Consider the following 19724-nt stretch of genomic DNA (forward strand, 5'->3'; position numbering starts at 1 on the left):
AAAACAAAACACATTATCTTTCTCTCCAAACACAGCTATCTTCTTGTTAATGTTGAGGACACTTCTGTTCTTGGGGTCACTCAGAATCACAGCCATCCTCAGTTCCTCCCTCTCATTCATTTCACATATATAATGAGTTGCCCACTCTTTAGGCCCCCATCGCCTGGACTATTGTAATTGCCTTGTAATTAATTGTTCTTGCTTCTAATCTCTCCCTGCTTCAGTCCATTGAACAGTGATTTTTACTAAAGCATAGGTCTTATCATATGTTACCCTTTCCTCAGGCCTCTAGTGAAATGCTCTGTTTGGTAGCCTTTCACAATCTAGCCCATTCCTGCATTTATAGTCTGTATACTCCATGGTCCAGCCATACTAGCCTACACATGACACTCCATCTCCCATCCCCATGCCTTTATGTCATCTGTCCTTCATACCTTTTTTACCTCTGCCTCGTGGAGTCCCTACTTCCTTTTAGCTCAAGTGCCACCTTGTATATGAAGCCTCTTCTAAGCCCTGACCCCCCTCACCCATCTACACAGATTGTTGCCTATTCCCCACAACTACCTTGTATTCATTTTGTATCTGTTTCATATTTGTATATATTTTTGAAACAACAGGATCTAGAAAAGCAGTGGTAACTAAGGAGTTACTACTTCCCTGACTCCAGCTGTTACCCTAGAGTATTTGTTTTTATTTTGAGAGCCTTTAGTGTTTGAAGAGGAAAGCAAAGCTGGTGTTGAGGTAGTCTAGGCTTTACTGTATAAACCTTTTCAGGAAATGGTTCTGCCATCTTGCTGATGTTTTTGTTCATTTAGAAATGTATATGTAGTCTGCCCAGTTAGGAAATGTGCTTTTTGAGGGCAGGGTCTGTTTCAGTATCTTTTATTTTTCTGTCTTTGACCCCTAGCCAATGCCCATCACAGTAGATTTTAATAAAGGCATATTGATTTGATCTGTTTTATTGATGAGGAAACAAGTTCAGAGAAGGGAAGAAATGCCAGCCCTGCCCTTTGATCCAAGGTCTTTTCCCATCTAAGGCTCTTCTTTTTTTTATTTTTTCCCCTAGGGCTCTTTCTAATTCTAAACCACTTCCCTCATTCATCCTGAAGATTTAACTAGAACATCCCATTTGCCTAAATATTTTAATGCATTGAAGTTTTAGTTGGTCTCTTCTATTGTTAGGATATTCTTAACAGGTCAGGATCCACTAAAACTCAGCAGATATTACTTCTAGAATAATTTTGAAGTACATATATGTAAACATATGTTTCATAGTTCAAGACCTAGAATTATTTTAAGGAATAATTTTTACTAAAGGAGACAGATGAATATTATAAATCATTGATACAATAAAGCATATTAACTGAAGCCATCAGCAGTATAGATAGCAGCAAGATGAACTGGAAAAACAGTGGTAACTAAGGAGTTTTTTCCCTGACTCCAGCTGTGATTTTCAAGTCTTTGTTTAAATTTTGAGTTCCTTTTGTGTATGAGGGAAAAGCAAAGCTTGTATCCAGGCACAAACTTGGGGTAGTCTAGGCTGTGTAGCATAGAAGCCTTTCAACAAATGGTTCTGCCACCACACTGATTTATTTGTTCACATTTTCAATCCTGAGCTATTTAAGGACCATGGATTGTGTAGTGGTGGATCTCTGAGCTCAAATTTTAAAGAGACATTTGCAAAAGATGGCAAGAGGAATGTATAACCAAAGCTGAATACAGAAAAGTTGCTGGATCCAGTAAGAATAGTGTACAGAAAACCAAAGCCCAGAGTAAGCTGAAGCTTGAGGGAAAAAATAGTAAGAGCAACAAAAAGGGATTTCTTTAGCTGTTTGGAACAGGATGAAGAAAAGAAGGAAATGGACCCCCTGCTTTGGGGCAGATATAAAGAAGAAAGCACTCGGCTCCTCTTTGGTTTAAACTTCTCCATCAAGCAGAATGGCACAGGAAAGACTTGGAACTACAAGACATGCTTTATATTCTCACCCTGCTGTTTGTTTACCTGGATGAACTTGGGAGCAAGTAACTTCTCTGGGCTTTAGCTTGATCATCTATACAATGAAAGGGTTGGACTCAGTGGTCACTCAAATTCCTTTCAACTCTTGAGGTATCATCATATGACCTTCAAAATGGAAATATTAGAAAACCTGAGTAAGAACAAGTTAAAACATGTTAAATGAAGAGATTTTTAAGATTGCATATAGCTTCCTTAAAGGAATTCATATCCAAGTCCAGATAAATTGCATCTGAAGATACTGAAGAAATTAGGGATGTGATCCCTACTGTAAATAATCTTTAAGAAAGAAACCATAAACTCAGTACTTATATCTGGCAGAATTCAAGAATGAATTATATTACTAAACTTATGAGCATATAAAAGAGCAAACTATGCGAAGTTAGAAGGATGGAGTTAAACAAGACAGGTTCATTTTTTTCTTTGCATCTTTGGTGCCTAAAATAGTAGTTGCACACAATAGTCCTGCATACAGTAGTTACTTTAAAACACTAAGATTACTAGGACAATTTTAGGATACATTCAAAGAAGTGTAAAATCTGTATTAAAAGAAACAAAAGTTCCCCTGTGTTCTACATTATTCAGACATTTAGCATGTTGTGTTCACTTTGGGATACTACAATTTATTTTTGTTCTAGTCAAGAAGTTTATTTAGACAACACGATGCTTGACTTGAAGGAATTCAATTTTTTCATAATTTTTTCATAGTAATTTATGTCTATTAAAAGACAGAGATTACCCTACATGTAACAGCTGTGTTCAAAAAAAGTTATAAAATCATCTTTGATTTTACAGTGATAAAAGTTAAACATAATAACAATAAAACATAAATAGGTATATAAACATAATGTAAAAATTAAAATAATAAAAATTATCCAATCAAACAAGATATACGAGAATTTTTTGATGGTTTTTTGTTGTTAAATAGAACAAAATAACTTACTGGAATATAAAGTTAAAAGTTGAATGAACTAATTGGGAAGAGTAATTTAGAAAAGATCTATTTTCAAAGAATGTTTGTTTTTTCACCTCGCCATCTTCATTTGATGTTGATCAAAACATGCCGTCAGCCATTTAGTCTTTTTAAAAATTACACATTATGCCTTTTCACATACACCAGTTACTTTATGTGCAATAAAGAAATAATGGGGAAAGGGAATCAAAGAAGAGAGAAAGCTATACTTAGGTAGTCAAGATGTGAACGAATCAAATCCCAGTTTTCTAATTGTGGATGTACTGTTTTCCTTGGGAGCAGAGTTCTGGAGTAGAGGTGCAGGCCCCCCTTGTTAGTAACGCCCCCTGTCTGCAGCTAGAATCCATCAATTGTATCTTCATCCTTCGTTTCCATCTGTGCCAGTGGATCTGTTTCATTGATAGACCATCCGTCATATTGGAGGCTGATCTGCCTTGTTGATAAACCCTGTGATTCACAATAGGCTTTCATTAGTTTGCTAAGTGGTGGGTACCTCTTGATTTTAAAGGACACCACAAAACCATCTTGCCCTACCACCTTCAACTTATTGTGGCTGACTTATTGTCAAACAGTCTTGGCTCCTCCTTCATGTCAACCATGGTGAGACCCAGGGTCTTCTCAGCTTCTGCTTCACAAAAGAGGTACCAGGTTTGTGTACACCAAGGGAATGGAGGGAGGAGCAGCAACTGAGGGAGGAGGAGGAGGAGGAGGAAGGCAGGGTAGTGCATTTTAAAAGAGATCTTGAGAAATTAGAATATGTCCAGAAAAGTGTGTACAGAAAAGGGTAATAGCTAACAGTTGGATGACAGAGTGAGGAACCAAAAAGATCTTGATGGGATGGAGTGGTGGGCTGAATCTAGTGAAGAAAGATTAAATTTATTAGGAATAAATGTAAAATTTTTATACTTGGGTTAAAAAAAATCAGCCACATAACTTAAAGATGAGGTAGAAAACATTCTGTTTGAATTTTGAAAATTCCATCTCTGCATAATGAGACATATATTTCCAGACATGGGCAATGTAAGAATTGGCTTTGTTTGACTATACATATTTTTTTTTTCTTTATCCCCCAGTGGTGGGGAGAGTAAAGCTAGCAGTAATGTTTTCTTCTTTATAGAAGAAAAGAAAGACCTCAAAAGAGCATTATTTAAAAAATGCATAAAAGAGAGTAGAAAGGCCAGAAGGAAATATAAGTGGGACAGCCTCAGAAGTTACATGTTGAATTTATTATACACTTAGAATAAAAAGTAAGCCAAAAATAATAGAGATCCACTGTTTCATGTGCAGTCCTTCTTTTCTATTTCTTTTTACATAGAAATGGTAATTTTACTGATATTTGTTAAGTTTAGAATAAAACTAAAATTTTAAAAAGAAAAATCCCATTTCTGTTATTTAGATGTGACCATTGGCAAATCACTTAATTTGATTTAATTCACTTCATTGTAGTAAATGTTTTTAAACACCTACTATGTGCAGGGCACAGTATGCATAGAGGATACAAACATGAAAATGAAATAAAAATAGTCCCTGCCTAGAAGGAGATGGAATTATGCTAAGGAGATACGTATAAAATAATTTGAGGAGATATAGAGATGACAAGGTGATCAGAAAAGGTGCTAGAGGAAATGTATCTGAGCTGAATCTTGAAGAAAGCTAGGGATTCTTAAGGTCTCCTAGCCTTGGTTTCCTTATCTGTAAAATGTGGATGAAATTTCTGGTACCAATCCACCAGAGATCCATGAGATTATGCAGATCTTAAAGATTTATTATATAAATATAATAAAATGTCAGAAAGCAATTTAACAATGATGGAGTCAGTCAAAAAGAGAATGGACTATCCTTATTCTTCTAAAGGTTCTAGCAGAGGCAGCATGACTGCCAGAGATGGGTAGTAGGCAGTTTAGTTAATTTCAACGTATTTTTATTGGACATCGGCTATGAGAAAAGCCCTTTGGAGGATGCAAAGATGAATTAAACACAGTGGCCACAAGGACATTAGAGTCTAGAAGGCATATAGGTGAGGAGGAAGAATAAGACAGGAATACAAATATAGTATAAGGTAGGATGAGAAGTGTCATATAAAGGGCATTGTTAGTATGGAAAAGGACGACTGATTACATTTTCTTGGTTGGGGGATCAAGGTATATTTTCATTCAAGGCAGTAGCACTTAAAGAAGACCTTGAAAGAGGAAATATTCAGTCACATTTAAATGGCACTTTATAGCTTACAAAGTACTTTCCTCAGAAAACCCTGTGTAGTAGATAGTATAATCTGTCAGTCAAGAAATATTTGTAAAGTGACTACTACATGTCAGGGACTGTACCACATGCTGAGGAGAGAAATAACAATGAATGAAACAATCCTGACTCCTAAGGATCGTATATTATGATGGGGGAGACAATATCTTCATTTTGTTATATGTAGAAACTGGGGTGTTGACTGGTAAAATAATGGCTTAACAAAATGCACATGGCTAGTAAGTAAGAGATAGTGCCAAAATTCAAGAGCAGACTTTCTAATTCCCCATATGGTGTTTTTTCCAGCAGACCACATAACATTTTGGCAGGTGCAGATTCAGGGAGAGGGCATTATACAGGGAATGGCCAACCACAGATTCAGAGATAGGATAATGCAGAATATCCAGTTTAACTAGCATGCAGAGTACCTATGGGGGAGTAATAAGCAGGAAAAGATAAGTTGAGATATTTTGGAGGACCTTTAATGCAAGCTGAGGAACTTGTTAGTTGGTAGTGAGTAATCAATGAAGATTTTTTAGTAGGGGAGCAACTTGATTTCTACATTGTGAAGGAAATTGAGCCTTTCAAAGGTCAGTTCACATCCTAGAATTCTGTGATGTCCCCTGAGAACCAATAGAATTTGTATCAGCTAAGTGGAGCAGTGGATAAAAGAGCACCTGCTCTGGATTCAAGAGGACCAGAGTTCAAATTCAGCCTCAGACACTTGACACTAGCTGTGTGACTCTGGGCAAGTCATTTAACCTAGATTGTCTTGCCAAAAAAAACCCCCCAAACCAGAAAACCTAATAGAATTTTCCAGAAAGTTCTAAAAGACTAAAGTTTTTCCCCTGCCTTTTCTTTGAATTTTCCACCTGCTTCATTCTTTCTGATTTTTTTTTTTAGTCCTTCAGTTTCACTTCCTTTTCAATAATGGCTTTCCCAACTTTCCTTTTATTATTCTGTCTTCTGCCTCCTTCCACTTGAAAAAAGCTCTTAGGTGACTCATTTTTGCAGTTTCTTTTATCTCGGTGTGGAACCAGAGTTTTAAAACTCAGGTAAGTAGCCAACCACTGGAAAACTTTGGTTGTTGAAAACTTTTTTTAAATAAACCCTCACAGGAAAACCTAAAGTTGTTTAGTCTTCATCTATAAATTGATTCTTTCCCCCAACCACAGCCCTAAATACTATCACTAAATTGGTTTTTTTCTAATTATCCAGTTTTATGAGGAGAGCCTTTTCCTGCCCTAAGCATCATCATCTTGATAAATCATTGAAGCAGTTTTCTGTTGATGGATTCGTGAGAGAGGGTTGAATATCTTTGTCTCCATTACACAGGCATAGAATAAATTAAATCACTTAATTTTTGTTTTGCTTTTGAAGAGTAAATTATTCGTTCTATGTAACATGAAATCAATGAGCAACTTCAACAGGAGGTTAATCAAAGAATTGTACAGTAGGAAGAGAAGATGGGCTGGTCATATAGTAAAGGTAATGATTGACAGGTGGATAGTCAAAGTGTCTTCCATTGGTATCCCCCAATGACAGGAGAAGGTGAGGAAAGACTCCAGTATCTTGGGTAGACCACTTGTGGAAAACTCATGGAAGGACATATATGAATTGCATAGTTAGATAGGCAGTCATGGATGGGTTGCAATCTGTAATATTGAAGGACCTTCTAAACGGAAGAAATCATGGATTCATTGGATTATTGGATATTGCTAGCTTGATCCCATACACAGGAAAGGTGTGTGACCCACCTCACAATTCAAGATGCAGCCATTTCGGCCTGTAGAAGTAAGGCTAAGCTAAGGATCAAAGCCCCTGTATGGTGTCATATTCATTTATTATTACACTTTGTGCTGAAATGGCTAGTTGACCCTTTGTCCCCACTACTCACCCCACCCCAATTTGGAAGGTTCTCTTCTCAAATGGAAGAAGCACATGTCTTAAGTGAAGTGTATTGTAATCCTCTTCTCATCTGTTGAGTTAATTGTTTTCTTTGAAGTAGATTATAATTGCATATAGGAGTGAGTGAAAGAATCAGTAAATAAGATTATTTTCCATTTATCCTTATCCGGTGTAGAGTAGGACATGCTCCTCGGGATCAGGGACTATTTTGATTTTATTTTTTTTGTCATCAGTTTCCAATCCAGTACCTTGTATGTAATAAATGTTTGTTAAATTGAATTTAACCACTTCAATCTCTGTTTTCCATCAGAAAATTGATAACCATTTGCCCTTTCTGTCTCCAGCAAGGATGTGATGAGGGCAAAGGCATATGTTGGAACATTAAGTATTAATGAAGCTTGTTTTGAAAAGAAATTCTTATACACTCTTTTTTAATGCGAATCTCTGTTTTCCTTCTTTTTACTATATCTCCCTTTTGCATTGTATTCAACTCAGACAAGAATTACTGGCTGAGTTTCATTTACCAGTTATGAAGAACAGTGCCTTGTTGTTTGACTCTGTGGCACTGCTAATAAATACTTCATTGCATATGTCATTCATATACCACTCACCACTCTTAGTTAGGTTTTTAAGAACTATCAAAAAAACTTTTTAAAAAAGTTAATAGATAGGTAGAATGTGTTGATACAGATTGTACCTCCCTCTGTTGGGGGGGGTGTATGTGTGTTTAAATTCCTATACTTTCTTTCTAGCAGAAGGGCACAGCTGTGTAATTGTTTTAATTAGTAACTACATTAGTAACTACATGATTACATTACTAACTACATTAGTAACTAGATGACATCTAGCTAAGTCAGCGAATTAGCCTTTTCTGGAGTTGTGGAAGGGAACTATCAGTGTCTTTCATGTACCCTTAATGTCCTATTCATTAAAGGAGTGGAGGTTATATAGGATACAGCTGCTGAGATTTGCACATGGGATGGTAGGAAGCCATGAGCTCAGTGTGGAAATTTAAAATTTTTTAAACTCCTACTGAAAATCCAAGCATGTGACATCTTCAGAAGAAATAAGGAAAAGCTTTAGAAAATAGATCAGTCCAATCAGCAGTGAAACATGTGGCAGCCTTGTTTAACCTGAATAGCTTCTCTTCTTTTTCTAGCAAGGGGCAAGTTGCCAAGCACAAGGACTAAATAAATAGGCTTAATCTAATTGGGTCTGTAGAGGAGAAAACACTTGGCCTGTTCTATTATGAAAGAGACATGCACAAAGTCAGCATTCCTTGAGCTGTTAAAGCATCATTATATATAACAGAAAATCTGTTTTCTTGAAAATGCAGTAATGGACACAGGATTGGGTCAAGTGGTCTAGAAATTTAGACTTGTGACTTCCAGACCTACCCTATGCATGTAACATTTAAACAAAGACTAGTTTCTCCCCATACCTCACAAGAACTTTTATTTATAACTTTTATTATTTACCTCTTCTCCTATTCCCTTCTACCCTTTTCAGTTTTCTTTTTTTGCGATATTTTACAACTACAGTAGGAATGGAATGGGACCCTATCACAGAATTTCAGAACTTGAAAGAATCTCAGCATCTATCCAGTATTGCCCATACCTGAAAAGTGACTCCACTACAGCATGGTGTTCTAGCAGTTGTTTGAAGGAAGAGAAGGAAAGGGATGCACAGAAGGGAAACATGGCTCCTCCCAAGGCAGCCAGTCTACTTGTGCGTAGCCATCAGAGGAATGTATTCTTGACATCAAACCTAACATTGCCTCTTTGCAACTTAAATCCATCTTGTATGTCTGAGGATGAACTGAGGCTACACTATCCCCCAAGTCTTTTTTTTTTCTCCAAACTAAGCATCCCCAGTTTTTTCCAATAATTCTCATGACTGGGGCTTATATGGCATAGAATTGGGACTTCCATGTAGACATATGAAGACTGGATATTATTAGCCCCAGCTCTGTCATGTTGGATGTATTTATGCCTTTGTGTTAACTCTCTTAAGATTATATTGTTGTTTTTCAGTTATGTCCAACTCTTTGTGACCCCATTTGGGGTTTTATTGGCAAAGATACTAGAGTGGTTTGCTATTTTCTTCTCCAGCTCATTTTACAGAGGAGAAAACTAAGGCAAACAGGGTTAAATGACTTTCCCAGGGTCACACAACCACTAATGTCTTAGACCAGATTTGAACTCAGGTCTTTCTGACTCTAGGCCTAGCACTCTCTCCACTATGCCACCTAACTGCCCCTGAGCTGTCAATACATGTGTAAAATGAGGAAGTTGAACTGGATCATATCTCCAAGGACCTTTCCAGCGTTCTCTAGCCTTGTAATACTATTTAGTAGTCAATCTCAACCCCTGGTACCCTGCTTCCATTATTCAAGTGAAACTTTTGCTCCAAAGCTCTTAATTTTTAAATTCAGTGACTTTTTTTCATTCTTCATCTTCTGCAATTTTTCTGCAACAGTTAACAATAGTGTGGTCTGAAAACCCTTTCCTTCCTTGACTGTCCTGACACTACTTAGAGTTTTCCTGCCTGTTTGGCCTTTTCTTCTTGGTCTGCTTTTGTGGCTCATCTTCTTCCTCCTACTCACTAAAAGCCCTTATCACCTGGTAACTTTTCTTTACTGTCTCCTTAGATAATCTCATCCATTTCTATGGCTTCACATGGAATTAACTCCCACATCAGTTCCTCATCTTCTGTGCTGCATTTCCCATTATCAGTCGGACTTTTCCACCTGGAGAAGTCCTGCCAGTCTCTCAAAGACATGTTCCTTATAAACTGGCTCCTACCTAACAACTCAATTGCCATTGAAGAGACCATCATCTTCCCAGTCACCTGGGTTGAAATTTAAGCTCTCAGTCGCATCATTATCATTATCATCATCATCAAGGATTTACAAAGCACCATGTACCGTGCATTGTGAATATAAAAGAAAAAGTGAAACATTCTCTGCCTTCAGGGACTCAAAGAGGAAGTAGACCACATGTACTTATATAAGATCGATATAAGATATATACAGAGTAGGTATAAATACAAGGTAAATTTAGATGGGAAAGCACTAGCAGTTAGGGGTGAGGCTGGAGGTGAGGACTGAGAAAGTTTCCTGCAGAAGATGGTATTTGAACAGAGTTCTTGAAGACCAGGGATTCTTAGAGCCAAAGGTGGGAAGGAAGAACTTTTCAGAATAGCCAGTGAAAAGGCATAAATTGGAAATAGTATGTCAGTATGACTGAACTATAGAGTATAAGGTAAGAAAACTGGTCACAAAGGAAGGAACCAGTGTGAAGAGCTTTAAATGCCAAACAGATGAGTTTATATTTGATCCTGGAAGAGTAATGTGGAACTACTGGAGTTTATTGAAGAGGGGGTAGGGATAATTTGACTAGACCCATGCTTTAGAAAATTCACTTTGCTAATTGTATAGAGGATGGATCAGTGTGGAAAGAAACTTGAGGTGGGGAGACCAGCTACTTCAGATAGTCCAGGCAAGAGGTTTTGAAGGCCTGGTCTAGATTGGTGGCTCTGCATGCAGAAAAAAGGGCATGTATGAGAGAAGTGTTTCAGAAGTAGAAATGTTAAGATTTTAAACCATTTCTTGGACTTGTGGAGGCAGTGAGAGTGAGGAATTGAGGATTACACCAAGGTTGTGAATCTGAATGAGTAGACAGATAACAGTACTTTCTATGGACCCGGCTTGTGACCTGCATGGGACACACATCACACTTCCTGAATGCAGCCAAACCAGATTAAAATGTAATTGGGAAATATTTAACAAAATAAATGAGACTAAGTCAATATGCATCTGTCAGGGATCCTTATGGGTAGATTATTGGCCCTCATTTCTATTTGAGTTTGACATCACTATTCTTTAATAATAGGGATGTTTGGGGAAAGGATGATGAGTTTGGTTTTAAATGAGTTTAAATTGAGATGCTTATGAGACCTCTACTTTGAAATACCCAGAGAGTGAGTGTGTGTGTGTGTGTGTGTGTGTGTGTGTGTGTATTCATTCCATTTTATTTTTCTGGTTACTTTGCTTTGTATCAGTTGTAAGGGATGATTTCTTTGGGTAAGGGAGAGGAATGTATTTTGAACTGAAGGTGATGTAATGATAAGAAATAGTGATAAACATTTAAAATGTTATTTTTAGAAATAGCCTAAGAAGTTAAAAGTCACACTGAATTTGTAAATGTTTTTAAAATCATATATTTAAAGGGAAAATGTTCTGATAAAACATTGAGATATGTCCAAAATAACATTGCCAACTGAAAGAATAGTCCTGAATATGTAATTGAATACTATAGAAAAAGAGAAAATTTTGGTAAATCTTACACATTTAGTGCTTTTTCTCTTCTGGGTCCTGTGGAGGTACCTTCACCCAGCCATCAGCCCAAAAAATAAATATTCACTGAGAAGTTTAGAACATGGTTTTTAAAATTCATTGTTCACCTTCTGTCACCATCCAGAGGGTGGAAGATATGACCCTACATCTTTTAGTTCCCATAAATAATTACACTGAAAAGAACACTGGACTGAGACCTCAACCTCAGTTTCCTCATTTTTAAAATGAAGGTGCTAGCCGAGGTGATCCTTTGTGGGACCCTTTAGCTTTAAAAACCATCATTACACATGCCATTTGAGATGTACACACTTAGTGCTTTAGATATTAGTGGGGAGGAATCACTTCTGGCCGTTATGATCAGGAAAGACTCCATGAAAAAGGTGGCATTTGAATTGACTATTAAAGGATAGGTGAATATAAGTGAGGAGAGAGATCATAGTAGTTCCCCAGACTTAATATTTCATCTCCCATCTCCCACATACTATCTGTTGTTGGTCACTGCATGCTGCACCCTGCACCCAGCAATGCATGCCATCCTCACCTCTACCTCTTAGAAGTCACTAGTTTCCAGTAGTTAACTCAGGAGTCTGTATAGAAACTTTTCCCTTACCAGCTGTTACAAGTTGCCTTGTGTTTCCTTTTCTGGGACAAAGTGTAAGCCCCTTGAAGGCAATGACTGTTTTGATTTTGTCCCTATCCAGTGCCTAGCACAATACCTTGTAAATGATAAGTGTTTAATAAATATTTGATGAATTACTTTTAGTTAATTGAGGGATATAATCCAAATGGTACTTTGGAAAGATTAATCTAGTGTCAGCATGTAAGATAGATTGAAGGGGGAGGAGTTTGCCAGCTAGGAGGAGTGTTGTGATAGCCCTGGCATTCTGTGACAAGAAAGTGGCAAGCTTAGCCTTGGCTTCAGGAAGGGAGGACAAGAGCATGAATACTGGAAGAGAGGGAGAAGTGAAAAAGCAAGAGATTTTGAGTCTTAAGTGACTGGAAATTATTAACCAAAGTATATGTTTCCATAAGAGTTCATTTTTTCTGATGTAACACTTACTAACACTTTTCTTCTTTTTATAGTACCTAGGCCATGTAGAAGTTGACGAATCAAGAGGAATGCACATTTGTGAAGATGCTGTAAAGAGACTGAAAGCTGTATGTATATTTGTTTGTCAGTATGTTAGTATGCTGTCATTTGTTTGTCTGAAAATTGTTACCCATGTAACCAAAGCAATCCAGTGTCATACTTAATGAGCACTTATTTCCTTTAAGGAAATACGTGGGTTTGCTAATACAGACCACCTGTGATGGTCACTGATCCACACTGCAACCTCTTGATTTGACAGATCTTCCAGTGGAAATTTTATTTTCAGTAAGTGTGCATTTTTGTGGAACCAATGTTAAGTCAGGTGGGGCAGCTAGGTGGCACAGTGGTTGGAGCACTGGCACTGAAGTCAAGAGGACCTGAGTTCAAATTCGACCTCTGGCACTCACTAACTTTGTGATCTTGGGTGAGTCACTTAACCTCATTTGCCTCCAAAAAAATTTCCAAACCCAAAAACCAAAATAATTCAGGAAACATTTCTTGAGTGCCTGATGTTCTGTAGGCAGGGTAGCAGAGATATGTTAGCATTTGAGGAGAGACATCATGACATAGCAGATGGTGAGCAGAGGATAGAGACAGCCAGTCTTGAAGTCAGGAAGGTCAGGGATTTGAGTCCCACTGGTGACTTTGTGACTCTTGACCCTGTGACCCTGGGTAAGACATTTAGCCTCTTCATGTCCCCAGAAGCTCTGAAGCAGTAAGTTGCAAAATACTTGCTGATCAGCTTTGGTGTCATTGGAGCTTCCTCTCCAGGAGTCCCATATACCTCAGAGGCTCCCTCACCTGCTATAAAAAGGCTTCCATTTGGAGTCAGAGCATCTGAGTTTAAATCCCCATCTGTTTTTGTATAACCTTAAACAAGTCCTTTCACTTCTCTAGCCTGTTTCCTTGTGCATAAAAGGAGAGAATTAGACTAGATTTCCTCTGAAATCCTTCTACTTCTAGATCAGTGATCCTGTTTTGAAGTCCTTTCAAACTTTAAATCCTCTGACCCTATAGATACTCCTATTAAAGGCCATATATTTCAGAACAAGGTAAAAATCCATACATTTTTATCCCCATCTCTACTTCCGTGTGTGTACACAAATACATACTTTTCCTGGATCTTCCCCAATATAACTCAGTTCAACACTCTAAACTCCACTACCTTTTATATACAAAATGGAAGACCCTTTTCCAGGATGAACTATTCATTTTGCCTGAATTTCATGTCAGGCATGTATAAGTCTATTTGAGGAAAGGTTTTTTGGTTCTGTTTTGTTTTGAAGAAAAAGAATATTAAGCAACACAGGTTCTAAATTTTATGAGGTTTAGATTACACTTTGAATTTTCTACTATTGGATAAATAAGAAGATTGTTGAATTATCTGATACCTGTCTCCCCCTGGGTGAATGAATTACTCCCTTTTTCCAACATGCTCTGTAACTATTACTGCACAAGCTTACTTCTGCATGCCAAATTTATCCTTATCCCAAAGAGCATTAAAGACCTATTGCTTTGGGTTTGTCAATGAAAGGCTTCCATAAGGATGGCTTCTAATGACTGCTTTTTCTAATAGTGCTTGGTAATTCAAACTTTTCTTCTGAAGTGAATTGTGGATAATGTTTTGTCTGAATCTTCAAGTATCATTGGAATAAAATTCTGAAGAAGCAACCAACTCAGAGAACAAGGTGGACATTATATGTAAAGGAACTCAGATGGTTCAATTTGGAGGAAAGGAATACCCTTAAAATAATACATTGTGGTGGCTAAAGAACTATAATGCCATCTATACATTTGTTTTTTTTACTTCTTTCCACCCTCCCAACAGTGGATAGAAGCTCTTCTATGTCTATTTGCGTAACAGAGCACTTTTAAAATTAGCCAATATATCATAGGGTCGTTTTGAGGGGACCATTGTCAAAGTCTCCTTACAAAGCTTTGCTATTCCACAGATTTGTACCCTGGTACATTTCATTAGTGACTCCAAGTGTTTCCCTCATTATCATGGAGAAAGCCTAGACTCATTTGGTGCCTTTGTCTGGTACCACTTTTATATTAACTTACTATCTGTTCAAATATGATTCCTGCAGTGCAAGGTTTTGGCATTTCATTAGTTGAGAAAGCAGACTTGAGATTTGCTTATGACCTCTTTCAGGCTACTTGGGGAACTGTAAAAAAGAACTATCGTAAGAGGTGAACTTACAAAAAAGCCCCACCACATTTTGTTCATCTTTTAGTTCTTCCAAAGTTGAAAATATCAAGTCCCACTGTAAGGAGAAAATAAAACAAAAAGCCTCTCTGTCTCTCCTAAAGTCATAGGACACAGAATAAGCTGTTCTGGGACAGGTGAGTGCAGAGGTCTGAGAGGGGTGATGGCAAGCAAAAACCCTTCCCCAAATACAACCAAAAAATCCAACTTGTTCAGTAGAAACTGTGATAAATAAGAAACTGTGCAAGATAAGTAAAACTGAAGAACAGTGGGAGAAAAAATAAAATTAACCAATATTTCTTATTTTTTATATATTAAATATTTAATTTTAAGAAGTTTTTAGACATTACCTAATGGCAGTTTTTTTCCACATTCCATCAATTTTCTACTCATGATAATAGGGTTTATTTCTGCTGTTTTGGCACATATAACTGTGGTCCATAGATGTCCCATAACCATTTGAATGCACTCACCAATTAAGCATCACCTAAGAATTTCATTTTTCATGTCTGCTTCAACTGGTTGAGAGTAAGAATAAGAACTCATTCTGTTTTTGATCATTAGTTCTCCTGAATAATTATGGAAAAATTTGAAACATTGATAATTCAATATTGATATCGAATAGTTCTAAGTTAGCTAGATATTAAGGCTGTTACCACAATTTCATTGCCAGAAAAAAGGCACATATAGTTTTTTGAAGTTCAGATGTTGCTTATATTCACTCCTAGAACTAATAAAAACTAGATGTTGATTTTCCTAAGGCATACAGTTTCAGTCCAGTTTATTTCCAATAAATTTCCAATTTATTTAAATTGGAAAAAGGAAAAAAAAAAAAGCAATAAAAGCATCTTCCTATACACCTCAAATTCAGTACCCCTACCTTCTTCTTGTACGAAAACTTACATATTATCCAAAGTGGGTAGGAAGGTGTCACTTTTTTTTTTATTATAGAGACCTAAAAATTCCAAGGATTTCATGAAAGATGATTTTGAAATTTGTTCAGAGAATGCTTGACAGTAGTTTAATGAACCATCTCAAAGAAACTCAAAGTGAGCACACTGCTGTGTGTGTGTGTGTGTGTGTGTGTGTGTGTGTGTGTGTGTATGAGAAAAAAATTTAGATTTTTATGTTAGTGGAAGTGATGGTTCCTTGATATTCCTTGGAGGTAGTGTGTTATTTTTTCGATTGTTTTTTTTTTTCAGGGGGGGTGGGGCAAGTAGTAATATTCAGATCTCTTGGGGTTGTGTTCTTAACTCCAGAAAGATTAATTATTTGTGACCATAAGACTTATTTGTACGATGACATTCTAATGAATGTTTATATTCAACAGATGTGGTAAAGAACTTATTAATTTTACCTATACTAGGGAATATTACAAATGCATGATCAATTTAAACAAATTACTTAATTTTTCTAGATCTGCAAAGAGATTGGTATCTATTGGTATCTAATTTCACCAGATTTAGTCTTTTCAACTTTAGAAAAGCTTGACTATTTTGACCTCTCTTTCTGGAAAAATGGGAATACCTTTGTAGAAGGCACACCTGGAATTCAATTCTCTGCCTTTTCCCCCCTCCTCCCATCTCTCTCCCTTCCTCTTTGCCTCCCTCCCTTTTTGTCCTCCTCCTGTCTTCCTTTTTTCTCTTTCCCACTTTATTTTTATTCTTTCTCCTTTTCCTGACATTTTTCCTCTTTCTTTTAAATGTAAGGTGTATAGGGGAGGGAGGATGATCCCTCAACCCCAGTTTAACTACCCTTATACTAAAATGAACCAGTCAGAGGCTCTCAGCACGTTTTAGAGTCAAGTGTCTACATTCATAGAAGGTGCTCTGTAACCTCAATAAAGTGATTGGGGGGCTCATCAAATTGATCAGAGATTCCCCTTATCCATCTCCCTTTCATAAATAGAATTGATTCATTGGGTAAATATGTAATTTTCCTATATTTAAGTAAAAGCATCTTCTACCTCCCACCCCTTCTCCCAAGTTTCCTTTACATAAAATATCATGTTGAAAGGCCAGCAGAATTTCAAAAATTGTGAAAGTCTCTGGAATTCTATGTTACTCAATTCATATTGACCCATATATAGGTTGACAGTTTTTTTCTTCTTTGAAATCTTTGCTGTGTGCAATTTATAGTTGCCTTTCACCTCCTACCAAAACATTAATTCAACAAAAAATGATATGAAGTGGTCCTCTGGCCTTTTTTATACTTTCTGTTTATTTCTTATCTTGCTGCTGATTGGATGTAAAATAATCTTAGCTTCAATTGAGTATATTATTCTATACTATTCATGAATTTTATAATATGACTATGTTTTTTTTAGAAAAACTCCACACCAGTCTGCTGTAGAAAGAAAGAATTTAGAGACATAAAACCTGTTCCTTCAAAGGCTTGTAGTATACCAAATGTTACATCTTTAGTATTTTTCACAAATGACAGTTTCCATTTAGACTTTGCTGTAAAAATACAGGCATGGAGAATAAGCTTATAGTATGAGGCTTATGCTCAGGTAATAACAAGTCTTTGAAACTTATTTGAGTTTAAAATTTTGAAGACTTATGTAGTAGTGATAAACCAAAAATCTGACAGCAAAAATGAATTTCACAAAGTCCACTGACCTTGGAATTATGTGATTCTTGAATTAAAAAGGAACTTAGTATTGCTATGTATTTTGAAAGAAATTTTAAAAGCAACAAGAAATCTCACTTTCTCATTCTTTTCCCACCCCTAGTCTCACCACCCCTTCTACTTTTAAAATTATTTTAATATCACTTAGGAAATATCTGTACACAGAAATAAGCTCTATAAATATAATTATAACAACCACTGTTAATTTGAAACATCTTTAATACACGATAACCAGTTTCCACATGCAAATAAGATGGTTAGCAACGTTACCAAATTAGTCCCAACAAGATTAACTTCCCTCAGTATAAGTGTACTTATCATCCCATTTATAGCATTCCATTGGAATAAAGTACCCCCCCAAAATTTATTTTGCTGTTTGACCTGACAATTTTGGAACCAATTAAGATCATTAGGTCTCTACTTCGAACTGGTAGTATTCTCAAGTAAGAAGTAACTAGAATGGGATCTACTTTGAAAATCAAAAAATCCAATTAAATACACATACCATTTATTATAACTGTCTTTAAATTACCCATTTGAACATGTGTATCACCAGCTTTGGAAAGCTTTTATTTCTTGTATGTCATATTTGTATTTTGCATGTTTTCAACTTACCATGCCATATATGATGATCAGGATTTCCTTGATAATTAAATGGCAGTAACAGAAATGTCTGTTGTCCATCTAGTATTCTCATGATGTTTCTCAGCATTCAATTGGAATGAAAGGTGGCAGTTTTCTAAGTAATTTCTTAAAAGATAAACCAGAGTTGTGTATGTCTCTTGACTCTGATGTAAAACACATTTAAAAATGAAAGTCTTTAATCCGTTATTTATGTGCTGCTCCCTCTTTGTTTTGGTTTTAGATTAGCTTCATTGTACTACTTGTTTCTAATATGTTCGGTTTTTAAAAAAACTTAATTGATATATTTGTTTTAATATATGTTCTTGTTTTAGCAGGTAAAAGAATCATAATTTAATTGTTATTAAATGAACATTAGAAGTATTCACTAAACTATTAACTTGTAATATTTTAAAAATTCATTTTGCATGTCAGCTCTTTCATTAACATTTGAGATCTTTTTAAAGAAAGAAAAATATATTCTTCATATTTAACAAGCGCTTTGCTGCAAACCAAATTAATTAACTGACAATTTCCCTCCACTCTTTTCCCTTTCACAAGAATGAGGTAGCCACTGGCGAATCGCCTAGCTTTTGCTGCAACTTTGAAGGCTGGTGGTTACTTAAAAGTTTAACAAAATCACGATCACTGAACTTGGCAGCAGAGACGGGCCCTTTCGCACGCATTCCATGAACTTCATTTTGATTACTTCAATTTCATAAATCTTTATTAAGCTCCTGCTGTGTGCAAAGCTCTGGAATTTACATTCATTCCAAGTTCAAAATACTCCACTATACTCTAGGATGTTATTTGTGTTCTAGAAACGTGTTTTTGTTTTTTTCTAAGAAATATTTCCATTGCTTATTATTATACTGTATGGATTTACATACCTTAAAACTGCCTGTAAGGATTTACTCAATATATCTTTTGTATGGTAAGTGTCTATGTCTCAAACAGAATTCTTAGCTTTTTTTTTTTTTTGAATGTCATAGACCTTTTGGGACTGTCTCAGACCCCTATTCAGAATGATGTTTTTAAATGCACAACTTAGAACACATAGAATTACAAAGAAAACAACTATATTAAAATATAGTTGTCAGAATATTTCTTAAAACAAGCTTATGGACTCCATGTTAAGAACCCCTGTTTTATAAGTAGATCCAATACTAAAAACAAATAAATGTAAAAATCTTGAGGTACAGTATGACAGAACTCAGGAAATATAAACTAAAGCTCTCTAGTCCCAACCTCTTAAGGTCTTTGATTTGATAAGTTGGTGGCATCACACTAACTGAACTTAAATATTGACTCAAGTTTAATTATACATTTTTTCTTTATCAAAGGTTAAACTTTTAATGAAAGATTATCTCTTTTGTTATAAGTATTTAGTAAACTATAATTTCAACCTTTATAACTGGTCAGTTTTTATAATTTCGTAAAAATTATAAAAATTCTTAAAAATTTGTACTTGAGTTGGAGTTTCCAACCTCTTTTTTGCCCAAGCCTTTCCAGAAAATATACATAACTTTATTAAGGGGGAGGGGAGAATTCCCTTGTTCCCTAAATCTAGATTAAGGTCCACTGACTTGATTGATTCCCAGATTAATCTGCCCTCCTGACACCAGTGACCTGATACTCTCTGCAGGTGATTGAGGCAAAGTTCATCGTTCTTTTTCCAAATAC

The 19724-nt window shown here is 36.1% G+C and overlaps 1 protein-coding gene across 5 annotated transcripts in view; it reads left to right on the top strand.

Moving 5' to 3' along the window:
• Positions 1 to 19724, top strand: part of NUMB (NUMB endocytic adaptor protein) — a 172080-nt gene that overhangs the window by 118504 nt on the left and 33852 nt on the right. For all 5 annotated transcript variants that reach the window (XM_072629189.1, XM_072629192.1, XM_072629191.1 and 2 more), the window contains exon 3: positions 12574 to 12648. In XM_072629189.1, the coding sequence (XP_072485290.1) occupies positions 12574 to 12648 (75 nt within the window). The remainder of the gene's footprint in view (positions 1 to 12573; positions 12649 to 19724) is intronic.

Source organism: Notamacropus eugenii, chromosome 1 (assembly GCF_028372415.1).
Source record: "Notamacropus eugenii isolate mMacEug1 chromosome 1, mMacEug1.pri_v2, whole genome shotgun sequence".
Taxonomy (NCBI): domain Eukaryota; kingdom Metazoa; phylum Chordata; class Mammalia; order Diprotodontia; family Macropodidae; genus Notamacropus; species Notamacropus eugenii.